This window comes from Catharus ustulatus, chromosome 5 (genome assembly GCF_009819885.2).
Source record: "Catharus ustulatus isolate bCatUst1 chromosome 5, bCatUst1.pri.v2, whole genome shotgun sequence".
NCBI lineage: Eukaryota > Metazoa > Chordata > Aves > Passeriformes > Turdidae > Catharus > Catharus ustulatus.
In genome coordinates this window covers 62,581,089-62,597,299 of record NC_046225.1, presented here as the reverse complement: position 1 = coordinate 62,597,299, position 16,211 = coordinate 62,581,089, and the positions used below count along the sequence as shown (strand labels likewise).

At 37.5% G+C, this 16,211-nt stretch overlaps 1 protein-coding gene across 1 annotated transcript in view; it reads right to left on the bottom strand.

The window, feature by feature from the left end:
- SLC2A9 (solute carrier family 2 member 9) overlaps window positions 1-16,211 on the bottom strand; it is an 81,745-nt gene that overhangs the window by 31,270 nt on the left and 34,264 nt on the right. Inside the window, exons 7-9 of the mRNA XM_033061082.1 lie at window positions 15,165-15,352; window positions 10,038-10,148; window positions 1,864-1,965 (exon numbers count right to left, since the gene is read on the bottom strand). Coding sequence (XP_032916973.1) covers window positions 1,864-1,965; window positions 10,038-10,148; window positions 15,165-15,352 — 401 coding nt within the window. The remainder of the gene's footprint in view (window positions 1-1,863; window positions 1,966-10,037; window positions 10,149-15,164; window positions 15,353-16,211) is intronic.

Here is a 16,211-nt window from a genome sequence, read left to right as displayed (position 1 = left end):
AGCATGACTGCCCATTTCTTTCTCTCTCCAACAGGTGGAGTTTTCCTGCAGCAAAGTGTGAATGATATTTTTACTACAATTTTGCTATTTTTGAAAAGTTTAAGATACATGTCAGTGTACTGTTGTTACCTGGAGTGGCACTGCAAGAATATTCTTGCTAAAGAAAGTACAGTAATTTCACGACTATAAGGCACACCCTTTTGACTATTTTTGGTCTGAACCCGGAAGTGTGCCTTATACTCGTGTAATTACTGTAATTATTTTCTTCAGTGTTAAGGAAAAGCCTGCATTTTCTGATGCTTTTTCTTTTCTAGTCTGGGCTATTTTCCTAGTTATGTGGAAACCATGGTCTCTTGGACATTAACATTAACCAAAAGGGTTGTATATCTATCAAAATTACACAATCTAAGGTTCTTGTCTGGAGAAAGAGAAGGTGCAAATATGGAGTAGATATAAATTTCTCTGAGATTAAGTCTATTTGTAGCATGATCCTTTGCTCAAAGCAACTCTAATACTCAACACATTGAGATCCTTTTGAAAGGAAGTAAAAGTGAAAGGCATTCAGACTTCAGGGATTTAAAACAGCTGAAGGTCCTCACACTCACATCTTGGCTTTAAAAGATCTGGAAGGGAATTTTTCACTCATCATACAAAATAACATCTCTCTTCTGGAGGAGAGCTGTCTTACAGCTGTCCTGGCAGGTGTGTGAAGATTTATTATGATGTACATACAGGTAAATCAAATAAAACTGTAATGGTGTGGTATAGACCTGCCAGTCAACCTGACTTACTGACTCCCTTCAAAAAAGAAAAAAGATCTGGAAGTCAGATCAATGAATCAAAAGCAGCAGGAAAACACCTTGATGAAACACCACCCAAACCCATGCCATTGCAAATGTCAGTTTTACTTCTCTAAAGTCCTTGGGAACATAAACAAACCACATTATTATGTAGATGGAAGCCAAACAATGAAAATTACTCAGGACCAGAGTTTAAACTGGTTTAAAAGAGTCTCCTCTGATAATTTGAAACACCTGTGGAATTGAGTGTTAATAGCATCTGATAACTTTAGAACCATATCATCATAGAAACATATTGATTGAAAGAGACCTTTAAAGCTCATTTAGTTCCAGTCTCTGCAATGAGCAGAGACTAAATCTTTAACTAAATCAGTTTGTTCAGAGCCCCGTCCAACCCAGTCTTGAATATTTCCAGAGATGGGGCATCAACCATTTCTCTGGACAACCTGTTCAACATTTCATCACTCCCATTGCAAAAGACTTCTTCCTTATATTTAATCTAAACTGACCCTGGTTTAGTTTAAAACTATTACCTCTTGCCCTATCATAACAGGCCCTGTTAAAAAGTCTATTCCTATCTTTCTTCCAGGGCCAAATGTTCTCCAAAGGATAAGTCTTTATATTGCCTACACCAATACCAAAAAAGTAACTTGAAAGAAATGTCAAGCATGGAAATTTTTCACTAAAGAAAAAATCCTAGTCTACAACAGGCATGACATATAAAACATGAAAGAAATCTCAGAGAGAGTGAATTACAAACAAAGATACACCCACAGAATATGGACAAACTGTTTATTCAGCTATGGGTAATATTGTCTTCATAATAGTTCATGATATGCATAAATCTTTGAATTAGGGAGTCTGAATGTGGGAATGTGAGGAAGTCCCTATAGCTTTTTAATGCAAAAACTTTGAAGCAAACAGATTCATAAATTAGTGTAAGTGACCTTTCACTCCTCATGCCAAACTGATTAAAAGCATTGGCTTATGCAGGAATGTTGAGACGAACCAGTATCAAGCATGTTTAAAATAGAGTAAAAATATCCAGTGCCCCTGGTGTTACCTGTAAAGTCAGGGAGACAGTGAGCACTGCAAAGAAGACGATCATCAACCCAAAGCCCCCAATCAGCAGAGGTCTGCGTCCCAGCCGCTCGATAACTAAACCCTGGAAAACAAAAGGCAGCATTTGGCTTTCTTGAGAAAACACTGAAGAACTTGGAGCATGAAGTATGTCCTCCTAGTGAACATGAAGATCTAAACTGAAACCATGAGGGTTGATTTTGCATTGTTCATAAGCTATGACATTCATAATTGTGCTCACAATTAAATTTACAAAATTTAACATGTTTGAAAAAACAAGTCAGTGTGGTATCCTCATCTGAAACCACTGAAAAAAAATGTACATTATTTGAATGGCTTACAAATATGCACTAAATTTCTATGACAATATTCTTACAATATGTAATTTTTAAATGTCAGTATGTTGAAGTGAATTATAGTCTCTTGCTTTTGCATTTTGACTGTTTCCTAATTTCAACATCTCTCTGAATTTAAGCTTAAAACATTTAAAATTTGAGATTTAAATATTTTCAGCAAAAATTACTTAAATTTATTAAACCAAAATTGCTTTTAAATTAATTTTTTTCTTAAATATGGAATGAGCATTTAGTTGTTATTTTGGATAATCAGTGTAATTAGAATATCCAAGCAAAAGAAATCCATGCAGCAGAAAACTGTACAGGCAAGTGATTTTAACACTGATGCTTGTGCAGTTACATCCATTTTGAATTTATATTTAACATTTGAATATAAGTCAGAAAATCTGAATATTTATCTGCTAGAGAAAAGCACAATGAAGAATTTCTTAAAAAGCTGTAACTTGAATCTCTGTCAGTCTGACTCATTAAAATAGGCTAATACGTACTTTGTCATAACAGCTGATGTACTTTTCATGTTGGTAACTACTGTACACTTGTCTTTCTTATGAGAAAAATAAAAGGATTTTATGAAGATTAAAATGTACCACTTCAAATAAGCTGAAGTCAAAATCACACAACTGTTTGCCATTTCATTATTTACTGGAGACTGAATGCCATCTTCTGCACATCCTTTGAGAAAAAAATAAAATGGGCAACTAAAATGAAATCTGGAGTAATACTGTTAATTCTGAGAAGCGACACACATCACTCCATGGGGAGCATCTAGAAGAAATGTGTTAAAGCGAAGTACAGAGACACCCACAGATGAAATGCCTGGAGAGGCAAGTGCTTCTCCCTCAGTTTGGGGCTCACCGGGAGATTTCAGGACAGGCATGTCTGTCCTAAACACACGTTGGTGTTGCAAACTGAGCTGAACATCCTCAATACAGACATGCCCTGGGCTGCTGCAGATCACTGAAAGCAGCTCTGTGACAAGATTTTGGATTCTTTAAATGGTGAAATATAGTCTCTTGGACAATTTCCACAGCTTCCATAATAGAATTGTGGAATTTTAAAAAGACCTGCACTGATATTAATAAGATCTTATGAGGTCCAAATGTTTCAAAACTGCTACTGCTCCACAGTCAAAATCTTTACAAGATGGCAGCTATTTCCCATTATAATTAATTAATCTGTCTTACAAACACACGTGACCACACACACACTGAACCAAGAGAGAATTTTAATGGCTTTGAGCACTAAAAAATTATTTGATGGGTTTGTAGGACCCATCTTCTGCAACTTCTGCAAGAGACTTTTGCAACAGATGTTTCACATGTTATTTGGAGTGGATTATATGTTCAGCAATAAATGTTTCACATGTAATTTGACATAATGTGCAATTTCTCTTATTTTTTTCATTGCTGGCTTGATGGTCATGATGAAACAACCTTGATGTTACACAGTTGGGGGGGTTTGTATTAAAACAGGGTCAGGGATGATGCTTCTCTTAGATAGAAAAAGCCATAGATGCCTCACATACAAAACATGGGGAAAGTGTGTTACATAGTTTTCACTTGTAAAACTCAAAGCAAAACAAATTCCAGTAAGGAAGGACAATTTGGGCTTGGTCTTCCATGACAGCAAGTTTCCCTGATGAAAGCAATGCTGATTTTGAGGTTGTAAACAGACAACCTTAATTTTTTAGTTATGATTATACAAATCCAAAACTTGTTCTCTTGCAAAACTCACTAAGAGGCTTATGACTCATAAGAAGTGGAAGATGATTCACCACTTTCCAAGTATTTATAGTTCTGAATGCTCCACTGCTATGCACTGGTAACTGTTACCTATTGAAGATCTCTAGCAAGTCAAAATATACCGTACAGCAGAATAAATGAAATAACAAGAAATCCAGTGTATGCTCAAGTACAGACAGCAGAAGAACATTGCAACTGTTTTCTGTGATAACACCTGAGTTGTGTGCCGGGCTGTGTAGGATGATACTTGTTTCTGTGTGATCATAAACATGCATTTGTAGAAACCTATACCCAGTCATGATGGTTAACACAGCTGAAATTACTGAAAATGTGTAAAAAAATATAGCAACAAAAATTCTCTCAACACAAATGTTTCGTGATAAAAAGGCAACTGATATACTAACTACATTAGCAGTTCACACAACTTACTTCTGTCTGTCAGGAAACACTTGTGAATAAAGTTAAAGAAGCAAATGTCAACCTTTTTGCTTGAGTCAGCTGCAGATACCAGGGCTGACATAATGAAAGCAGAGTGAGATAAAATAGATCAGACAAGCTTCCTTGGATAAAATGAATGTGCAAACAAGTCCTGCAGTCCAAACAGGAGGTTGCTGCGTACCGTTCCCTACTTATATCCCGCCCTAAATTTTGCTAAGCAAATCCTATCAGGTTTTCTTGATGTCTCAGCTCTGTGAAGACGTTTGCTCTATAAGTTTATGTCAAGAACAGCCACACTTTTTTTCCTCATGTATTTTGGATAAAGGTCTGAGTGAGACTCTGTGACTAGATTCAAACTTAACATGGCAAGCTAACACTGGGCTATTTCCATTTTAAATATCAGGATTAAAATGGATAGCCTCATTTAAACCATTTTATGACACAATGTGTAATATCTTGTACCGAGGAATGGGAGGGGAACAGCAGACTGAGAATTATAAATTGGTGGGTTTTGATTCATGTTTTGATGTATATCCATTAGTCAAGTCTATTAATTATTCATTTTAAAACAGAAAAAGGGGCTATTGCTTTTAAGTATCTAAACTGGAATTTAGAGACCTAGCATCAACTTTGACCACATAAGCACAAGCCTTAAATATATCCCTGTCTGCAAGGCTCTCACATCCATTTGTCTGTATCTGTATTAAAGCCATGACAGGATAAGATCTTATACAACTTCTGCAGGTACCTGTCAAGTTTACTCTCAGTAAAGCATGGAATTGATTGCTATAGTTCTAAGCTCAGTCTGAAGTATTTTGCTTAATCAGCTTCACTGGGCAGTGAAATTTTCTATTCCATACTCGATACCTGCCAAACACCAGCATAGCCAAGACATATCCCATGCAAGGACTTCTCCTAGCCAGCCCCTTTTGCCTCAGCAGTGCTTGGCAATAGCCCCTAGTGTAGCACAAAACACTCATTTCACACTCATTTCCTTATTCCTATTCTGTCCCTTCAGTAAACTGCAGACATTTCTGAAGCAGAGCTCCTTCTAGTGATGACTTAGTTGTTAAAAGCATTAAGCTGTCTTGTTTATGCTATAAAAGCCAGACTAGATCTCAACCTAGATCTGTGACAGCTTATTGTGGCTGATGCCTTATTTTCCTTATTTTCTAATGATGGTATTTGAATGCCCCAATGCAGATTATTCTGAATAAATTGATAAAAGGATTACTCAAACCCAATGCATTTAATTCTCAGCAGCAGGAGATACATCTTTAAAACTTTCAATTTCTGAATATATCCTACAAAATAATTTTTACTGCATAAATACAGCCTTTAAGCATGTACGCCTTGGGTCTTAGGAATGGTGTTGAAAGGCAGTCCTTCATGAGGAGACTTTTTCTTCTGGAAAGCACTGCACAGTTACTTCAACGCATGCAGTCCTCATCTATTCAAAAGTCCATGTGTACTAAAACAATTAAAAAGCAATAATGTCTTCACCTAAAAGCAATCCTGTTGATCACTTGTGGGCTAAGACAGCATGCATTAACACAGCCTCTCTCTGCAGTCCACCCTGCAGAGAAAATATGCCCAAACGCCCCTGGCCTTTGACAAACACCATGATCTGAAACACTGCTTGCCAGGTTCTTTTCCATTGCTGTCTCTGTCTGGGCTACTACAGACCAAGATATTACCTTCAAATTCTGGTAATCCTTGAGCAACAGCTTGTCAGGGTGAGGGGAGAACGAGGGGGAAATGCCATGTTTGTCCCATTCTTGTCCTCTCTACTTATGTCCCACTGGGAATTTGGATATGTGAAGACTGATTCTTAGTATGTACAATGTCATGAGGGACTGTATTAAAAGTTTTACTAAAAGTCAGATTCTAGCATTACTCCTAGGAACACTCTAGAGTCCGGTATTTGCCACCCCATTTTTTCACTTGCTAAGAATGACTGTTACTGGAGCACATTTCTTTCTCTTCTGACCACAGTGGACCCAGAATTTCAGAGGAGGTATCTTGCATCATCCTGTGGAAACCATGAAGAAAATGAGCTGCAGATGAGAACACCCATGGAAGTGTCTGGAATACCCTTTATTTAAGATGTGCCATGCCCTGAGCAGGGAATATTTCCTTATATTGAGCTCTGTTAACAGTAAAAAAATCAAAGAACGAGTCTGAGAGCCCCTTCTCATGACATCCTGAAGCAGATTTAAATCATCTTGCTAAAGAAGACTGGCTTCCCTGACTTCTGTGTGATACTGCAAAGGATTTCCCACATTCTTTTATGGTCTAGTACTGCAATTATTTTAACTCATTCCAAGCTTCACACAGCTTGTCTCTGTCACAGGCTTTTAGTAACACCTTAATGCATCATCCTATGGGAAATACTTAGGGCCCAGTCTTCTCAATATAGTCATATCTAGACTCTTCCTGTGAACATTACAAGAAAACCAAATGTGGTGCTACAGATGGCAAGACTGGATGTGGGATGCTTAATTTGAATATCATTCCCTTTTATTCTATGCTGGCTTCATGGAGGATGGAAGGAATCTTTTCAGACATTTATTTCTGTCTCCCCCTTTCCCTGCTGCTATGCTAAAGAAATGCATGGGAAAATTGTTCTCTTTGCTCACTAAGAGTAAGACCACAACTAAATTAACCTGAATTACTAAAAATTAGAAAATAGAAACCATAATTAATCTTACTGAAGAACAACTAAGTTTGTGGTATGCCCTTACTTAAGAAGTTACAGAACAAACTTCTAATAAACAGAGAGTTATTTAGATATATTCCATCCTGCTTCAAAGAATTGCATCAGATTAGATAATTTACTGCTGTAACTTGTCTATGAGTAGTAAATCTATTCAGTACTTCATTTCAGAGGATACAAAACTTCAGAAACAAACTGAAATTAATGGGTACTCCACTAAAAAGTAATTATCTAGCCAGTCCTCTAAATCAAATCAATGTTAAGTACAATGGGTGGAATTCTCTATCATTAACCAAAAAATATACAGAAATTTTATATTGTCTCCCTAGAGAAAAGCCAGGGCATCAGGGATGCAATGGTACAACACATATATTTCATGAAGTAAACTAGGAAGTGTTGGTGGAAGCAGAAGCTGCAGCCAAATTATGTGAATTCAAGGAAAATTATGATTCATGTTTCATCTTTCAATGTATTGTTAATGTGGCTTTTGCTGGAGAGGAAGAGGGATGGAGCTGTAGGCAAAGCATGCTACAAGTGAGCATATCAAGGGATCTGGGGCAATACAGAGCTAAGAAAAGGATGGATTATTCATTGTCTTTCCTCATGGGCCACATCAACATTATTACTATTGTGCTGCTGCTCCCAAGAGACACATTAAAGGGAGATTTTCAAAATTTTTCCTCCTAAATATTACTTTGCTTCTCCATGAAATACATCTCTGTTTCACTGTTTTCCTTTGGCATTCCTAGGGGTCTCATCAATGGAGGTCATCAATACCCAAATATTCTTACTGAGGCTCAATCTCATGACCACCTAATTTATGCATAATGATTTATGCATACATGATTTCTAGTGGGCATTTCCAATTCTATTTCATTTAAGAGGACAGAAAATACACCTCTATAACTGATTATCTCTACTGAAATCCTGGAGTTTATTGTGAGTAAAATATGGTTTCTGCTTGCAAACACAAACACCAGGAAAATGAAGTTCTGGTCTTGATTTCTTCTGTTTCTTTCCTGAATAGTACAGAAGGCATGTACCTGGCTTAGCATTTAAAGCTGTGAAATATATTTTTCTAAAAATGTAAAAAGGAGACCCTGGGAGAGGTTGGGAACAGGAGGAATCCCCTGTCCTCAGTATTAGGCATCAAAATTTAATGGGAAATTACTTGAATAAATAAGCTGCAAATCCTTCAACTGAAAAACTAAATTCATTTTGTTGTTCCCTTAAACAACAGTAGTGAAACATTTATGAAAATTAAGGAAATAAAATTAAGGCTAAAAATCTGTGTGTCTTGATCTGAGAAATTGGAAGGGAACAGAGATATTGGTACACCAGCATTTCCAGAGGCACAGCAGGCAGCATTAACAGAAAATGTATTAAAAAAAACTCCTCTTGAGTACAAAAAGTTACCACACATATCAGGAGCCAAAGCACACCCATCTACCTCCTTATGAATGAAGAGTGTGCTCTGAATAAGCCCCACAAACTGAGAGCACAGAAGGAATTAGAAAGCTAACAGACCCTATATTTATAGAAGGGCTTTAATATCATGGAATCATCTCCATGTAATTATCATCTGTTTTCACATAAAAGAGGTGTATTCTTCACTTAAATCAGTGGTAGAATTACCATTGTTATTTTTTCATATATCTTAAACAAAGAAGCATGTGTGCAGTATCACAAAGAAGAAACTATAAGAGATAGGCACTTTCATATTTCTCTATTTCCACCTATTAAAATGAATAATAAAATCAGTCTCTTTAATATAAAAAAACCTCAAAAAACTAAGAAAAATATTTAGCCAAAAACAGATGTGTGGAAATTCACAAAGCATTATCAGAATATCAGAAGAAGATATTTGTGACCCTGTAGAGTCCTTATGTCCTAGAGTATAAGAAAACATATCTGATAGCTGGATTTAGTTTAACATTTTGTAGGTCACAAGCAGTTACTCTGCCACTGAAAAAGACACTTTTTCCAAAACCATTCTTCTGACAGTTGAAAATCTTGCTATGTTCAGAATTGTTCAAATACAGTTGGTAAAGAATATATGAAGAAAAAATTCTAACAACGAAATGACTACTTGCTTGATTGCAACTTTCCATTCCTCAGACTTCTCCCATTGCTTCTTATTTATTGCAGTGCAAATGTAAATGTTTTTCCTTTAGTAATTAATTGTGTAATCACATACTAACACTTGGAGTTTCAGTTTGCTTATTTAGTGTATTTTTTTTCCCTATTCAACTTTTCCATTTTGCAATAGAGAAGAAAAAAATGTGCATGGATGAGTTTTTCTATAAACTTCCTCTGCATTCAGAGCAGAACAAAGGACCTGCTCTGGAGCTCCTGAATTAGGAAAGGATGCCTGTTTGTCCTGAGTGAGGCAGCAGAACTGAACATCAGGTGGGACTGCCTTGTTCTAGCAGGTTGCCTTTACTGTTCCAACTCCCTGAAGCCACATTGAACACCTGTAGCTGTGCCTGAGCCTCTCCAAACAATGCTGCTGCTGCCCAGCAGGCACATGAGAAGACTGAGATGTGAATAAACTGCTACCAGGTAAGGTTGTTCAATCAGGTGAAATAATTTATGAGTTACCACTTAATAGACTTTAGCCTTTGCTGTCTCTGCCTTCTTCCTCTTCATAAATACAAAGAACTGCAGGACATACACACTTTTTCTGTTCCTTTTATAGGTCTAAAATTAAAGAGCATCTTAAAAAATATTCCAAGAAAATAATTTGGTTTAAGATTAAAATTAGAAATAATATTCTGAATTGCATTATCAACCATTACACTTAATCAACATATTATTCTTTTTCTATTTTAAGCTGTATAAGAAAATAAAATCTAATAATATTTAAATATCAATCATGTTAATGGATTTTTATAACCATACTTACAGAAAAAACAGCAGCCAGAGTCTCAACAGCACCAGTACTTAGTGTAACGTAAGGGATTGTCTCACGATCAATCCCAGATTCACTGAAGATGTTGTTTGTGTAGTACCAGATCTGTAACAGAGAGAAAAAAGGAGTTATTAATCATTAGGGGTTGAACTACAATATATCAGTATTCACCTCAACCATCTAACCTGCTCGAGATGAGACTTGTTAAAACTCTGAGCACTCCCAAATCACCGAGGGCCAAACAGGACAACAGATGCACAATGCTGCTGTAGTTCCACTTACAGATCCAGGCAGAATTACAAACAGCTTCAACTCAATTTAGCTTAATTCACTTTAGGAGTAAATCAAAGAAACTCACTTTAAGTGTGAACAACAGGATACAAACAGGTTTTTTGTGGATTACCAAGCAGGTTCATGCAGCTTTATGGAATACTTCAATAGCATGTAACAACAGAGTAGAGAACAGGAAAGAGATGTTGCAAGACACTCAAGAAGCTGCTTATTTTTGGACAGAAGGTGTGAGGTGTTATTTCTGCTTTAACTTTACTGGAGTGTGGACATCTGCAGCCAAACCATCCCCCAGTCTCTCTTTATTGTCCACAGAAAGAAAAGATACTTTCAAGATTAGAATTTCTTGGGGAAAAGTAAAATTCTGTTTTTAGGATGAAATAATCATAGGCTCTAAGTAGCTGTCACTAATGGAGAGAAATACAGATTGTGTGACATAGAGGAAGCCAATCATGTTTAGCCAATAAAACTATGTCCAGCAGTGACAATATCCAGGCAGAGAATATATAATGGCAACATTCTAAAATAGCAAGTCTGGCAAGCATCAGAGTCCCATTCACATCACTATGTTCAAAAACCATATATTTATGTTTGACTCAAGGTGACAGGAAAAAACTAGCCAGAGATTTTTGGCTGCCCAAAAGCATGCAAGAAGAGGAGACAAAAAGATAATTGATTTGGTAAAATGAAATGAAAAAGGGTTGAAATTACTGATTATCAAGAGAAAATGAAGTTCTAAACCACAGGTAATTTATCTGTGACAACAAAAGTCAAAGCCCTAGATAATAATGGCACTAAGCATTAAAGTAGTAGTGATATTTTTTCCCATATGCTCTCAATGGTACAAGACCTAACAGGGTGAACTCTGCTAAATACAAGGCTTGTCTGATGGATGGCAGTTGTGATTGCACAAGGAAAAATCTGGTACCTGCCAGCATATTATGAACTTGCTACAGCTGTTTGTCAAGAAACTAAATCAGCAGTTTTGTAAAAAAACCCAAAATTAAAAAAAAAAAAATTCTAAATTCCCAAGTAGCCCTTCAAGCAAAGCTGCTTGTTCCAGAAGAAAATTCAAGTCATATTACATAAACCCCAAGTAAAGTAACACACCAAGGAGTAAAAAGTCACCATTTCACCTTACAGATAAAGAGAAACTGACTGAAGACTTTTGCCTGCTGCTGACACATCAGCTTTCATCAGAACAGATGCAGTGACAAGAAATGATTGCAACAAACTTCTCTACACGAAGTAATCTGCCTTTGTGCAGCACATGCTGGAGTTAATGGTGCACTACCCTGCTGACACAGAGCACAGACAAACAAAACCAAGGATGAGTTCCTAGTTCTCTCTGAAATGTTTACGCCCACTCACAGTTTTGGGGGACACAGTACTCTGACACTGTATTCACTTCCCATATACTTGTATAGTATATAAGCAGAACAAAGTAGCATAAAAACTGTGACAAAAATAATTTTCTTAATTGTACTACAAATTACAAGATTGATTTAGTGCAGTAAAGTCAGCAAACATAATTTAGGCATTTCATCCTTGATATCAGTTTTGTATAGCAGCTAGATCTTCTAAAATGACAGAGATATTGCAGGTATGCACAATTTAAAAGAGAAGAAAGAGGCCGAAGAGCCACTTACAGCAGTTAACTCGTGAATGAAATTTGCCAGAATGCAACAAGAACATAAGATGTTTTGCAAGTGGTTTCACAGAAGAGGACGACTGACCTAGTAGTAAGATTTAAAAATTGGCAGAGAAAAACAAGATGAGATTCGCAGATTTATTAGTCTCTGTAGCAGTACAAAACAATTAGGATAAAAATTAACAAAGTCTACAGTTTTCAAGAAAAAATGAATGTTTTTCAGCCTGTGAACCACTAAGGAGAGAAAAAACATAGGCAAATTTCCTGGGCATGCTTACTAGGCTAATGACCACTTTTCTAATTTCACTGAAGTTATTTTTCTAGCATGGTTTCTGTTAGCTAATTATTTCATCAGCTAAGAAAATTAGCTAATGGTTAGGCTAAACATTTTTTAATGAAAGAGCTGTGAAAAATGGTGCAGAAGGCTCAAAAACTAAATGGGCAACAGCAGCCACAGGCTGTGGCACACTGCATGCTCATCCCCTCCTACACTGCCTGATGCTCTCCACATCAGCTGTGAAGGACACACCATGACAGATCATTTGCAGATTGCAAACGTGCATTGTCCCACAGATCCATCCCAGGATGATTTCTTTGCACCTGAAATGCAGCTTGAAGATCAGACCTTACTGAAGCCTAGGGGTCCCACTTTGGGAACAACTCGTGCACTTGCACAGTGTATTCCTTGATATGAAAAGTATAACCTTCACAGTGAAAACTTCACCATAGTTTTGTGACTTCTTTAGAGATGAGATAAAATGTGGGGGATAAATAAATTTATTATGGCTTATATGTATCAGATAAATGTTAATGGAGTAAAAGAGACTAATAAGAAATTATTTACTTAGGTCAGTTTATGCCAGGCTGTCTGGTATTTTGTTATAACTGAAAACATTAAGATGATTGGAGCATCACCACAATTTCTGTTCCGTGTGGTAATAAACAAATATACTTCTTTAAGCAAAATACATTTTTATCTGAAGCAAAATCCTTAAAAAGAAGCAAGTATTCTCAGGTAGCAGGAGGATGATTACAGAAATCTGCCAGCTGGCAATGTCCCTGGAGAACGACCTGAGAGTCTTGCCTGAAGGAATCCCAACTTTCCCACATGCCCTGTCCAGATGGCAGTTGTGGAAAGACCAGACTGACTAACAGACAAAGTAAATGAGTTAGAAGGAGCCTTCCCTGCCAGCAAAACCTGGCTGGTGCTGGCTCACACCCAGCAGGTTGGTTCAGATGCACTCAGGCAAACCAAGACTCGGGCTCACCAGTATCTGTCACACCTGGACCTGTCCTCTCATCTTGGAGCTTCGAGTGACTTGAGCAGCATCAGCCAGGAAAGCCAAGCAAGAGAGACAAGTTTTCAAAGCCTTGTCTCTTAATCAAGTGGTCCAGCTATTTCTCTTGACCTCTTTGTTAATTTTCTTGTTTTTACTATTAACTGTTACTAACCACTGTTTAAATAATCCATTTCAGAACACAATTTTTGTGTAAAAATTTTTTTTTCATGTTTGGTAACATCACATAAGATGAGAAACAAAGTAATAATAAGAAAGGAAGGCTTGAAATAACCAACTCAGCACACAGGTTTCCTAAAAAAGACAGTTTTTCTGAGGCATATTTTCAGAAAGTGGCCATTCAATGACACTTTTAAATAGCTCTGGCATCCATTTTGGACTGAACATGTCTGACTATCCTACCATACCCTCACTTAAACCATGAGAGTGTGGCCTTTTTTCTGCCACAAAATACTGGACAATTTCTATCAACTATTAAGTGTCCTCAAAGTCACAAAACTCTTCCACTTCCCCAGAAAATTTAGCTGTGACTATTTTTTTCAGGCAATGTGTTCCATTATTTGAACAGTCTGTTTATTACTATAAGTGTCTTTTTTTCCCCTTATGTGTTGATAAACCTTAAGAAGACTGGATGACAAGATAATTCTGGGGTTTTTTCCTCAAAAATGTATCCACAATGAGGAATAAAATAACCTGCCATTAGCACTGAAATCCTACCATTAGAAGAGAACGCCACCTATACAAGCATTATTATAGTTTACCCCACAGGATGAAAAAGCTCTTCTAATTCCCTCCTGGTATTTTTCAAAAAGCTTTCAGATACCAGAGTTCCAATTGCATTAATCTTTTAAATGGTCTTGGAGAAATCACTTTGATATGGAGTCTTAAAGCACATAGGCTTATTAGCCCTGGGGGGAAAACCCAGCTGAAGTGTGCTGCAGAGTTCAGTGAGGGTTCCTTGCAGCAGTGAGAATATTGCTTTTCACATACATAAACAAGTAATGCCTTTGAACTATGACAAAAACCCTCTTCCTTTGAGGTGCTTCATGAGAATATTTGTTTTTTGCAGCATAAAGCATCTAAGCCAGATGCCACAAGCTTCTACAAGGATGGTTCTGGCTGGACATAAAGAAAACACTTTTCACAGTGTAAGTGGTGTAAACACCTGGCATGGCTGCCCAGGAGGGTTGTGGACTCTTCACTCTTGAATATGTTTAAAACTCAACTGCACAAGTCCCTCAGCAGCCTGAGACAACCCTAAATCATTCCTGCTCTAAGCAAAGGCTTGGACCAGGTGGAGGGATCTTCCAACCTAAATTGTCCTGTGACCTTCTCATACAGACTCAGGTAGATGGTGAAGGGGACTTCTGATACCCACTAGCCTCAGACATGTTAATGGCCAACAGGATTCACTGTTTTGTGTCTTTTCCCTCTTTTGCTTCACTTTCCAGGACAGGAATATTGAAGCAACAAAAAATCAAATATGCACAGGGACCTTTTATAGGAAGTTTTGCTGACCTCTGTTAGTACTGAACTGAACAAATCCAAGCTGAAATGTCACTGAAAACACTCTGAATATGCATGGGGCACATTAAAAACAGAGAATCTGAGTACCAGAAGTGAAAGCTTCATGCTCTTTCTTTGCTGTTCTCTTCTTACCTTTTCATGTATTCCTTCAAAGTTAACACAACCTGGCTTTCCTCAAACTTTTTTTTTAAAAGCCCCCGAACAATACAGGTCTCTGTGGTTCTTCCCACACTCTGCTCTCACAGAATCACTACTGATAAGAAACAGCCAAAAAAGGGAGCTCATAGAGGTTGGTAAATGGTTTTTAGAAAGGAAAGGAGCCCCCAGGAGGTGCTGTGCCTGAGGAAGGACACTTACAGCATTGAGCCCACAGAGCTGGTAGCAGCCCATGGTGACGATGACGGTCATGATCTGCCATCGCACCGCGCGCGTTCGCAGCAGCTCCACCACCGACACCAGCTTGGTGTTCCTTTGGACTCGGGACTCTGCCAAAACTTCTTCTATTTCATGAGAAACATCGTCTTTCCCAAGGAACCTCTGAAATGCTGCAAAGAGAGAACGTGTACTTCAGGCCAGACACTTGGTACTGTGTGCATTTTTAACTGTCTTGCTTCTTTAAAATGGAAATTTTTGGCAGAAATAGGAGGAATACATGGGCTGCAACTTAATTATTCTTCTGTCAACAATATCATTCTGCTCTGGATGTGATCTGGTTCATCCCTGTTATTGGGCTCAGAAACTGAAACAAAATCAAAAATCATTTGTCTCCCTGCATGATCTCTTCTGTGATTTCATATATAATACAGCCTCAGGTCCAGTGAAGAGTGAAAACCTGGTGTGACTTGAAAATATTTGTTACCAAAGCATCTCTGAACATTATTTGACTTGGCTACTTTTGCAGCCTAACAGTATAGCTGACCTCAATGCTGAAGATAGACTGGATAAAGAAATACTAAGATACAAAAATGCAGGTAAGTCTGGTAAACCAAGAAAAGGCAGACATTAGAAAGGAACAGCTGCAACTCTTCATATTACCTCTTGTTTTCACTAGTGTGTAGGCAAGAATTCACTTTGTCAAGCTGATTAATATTAGAAATAATTACCCAGAGCAGTTCAAGATTTTATATTTGTCAATGCTGGAGTCATAGGAACAAATTTACATGGCCAATGTAAGCAAGCAACCAAGCTCATCTTCCCAGAAAGACACCATTTAGTATTGCACACTAATAGCTTACTGAAATATCCTCCCACTGTGAATAATAGAGGCTTGCCTCCTCCCAGATACCTCCGACTGGACATGATGTGTCTCCACAACCTTGTTTGACAGATACTGTCTGTGCAGGTGATACTTTTGTCTCAATCTAACGAGCATACCCCAGGGGTTGGCATTTCAAGAGATGTTTA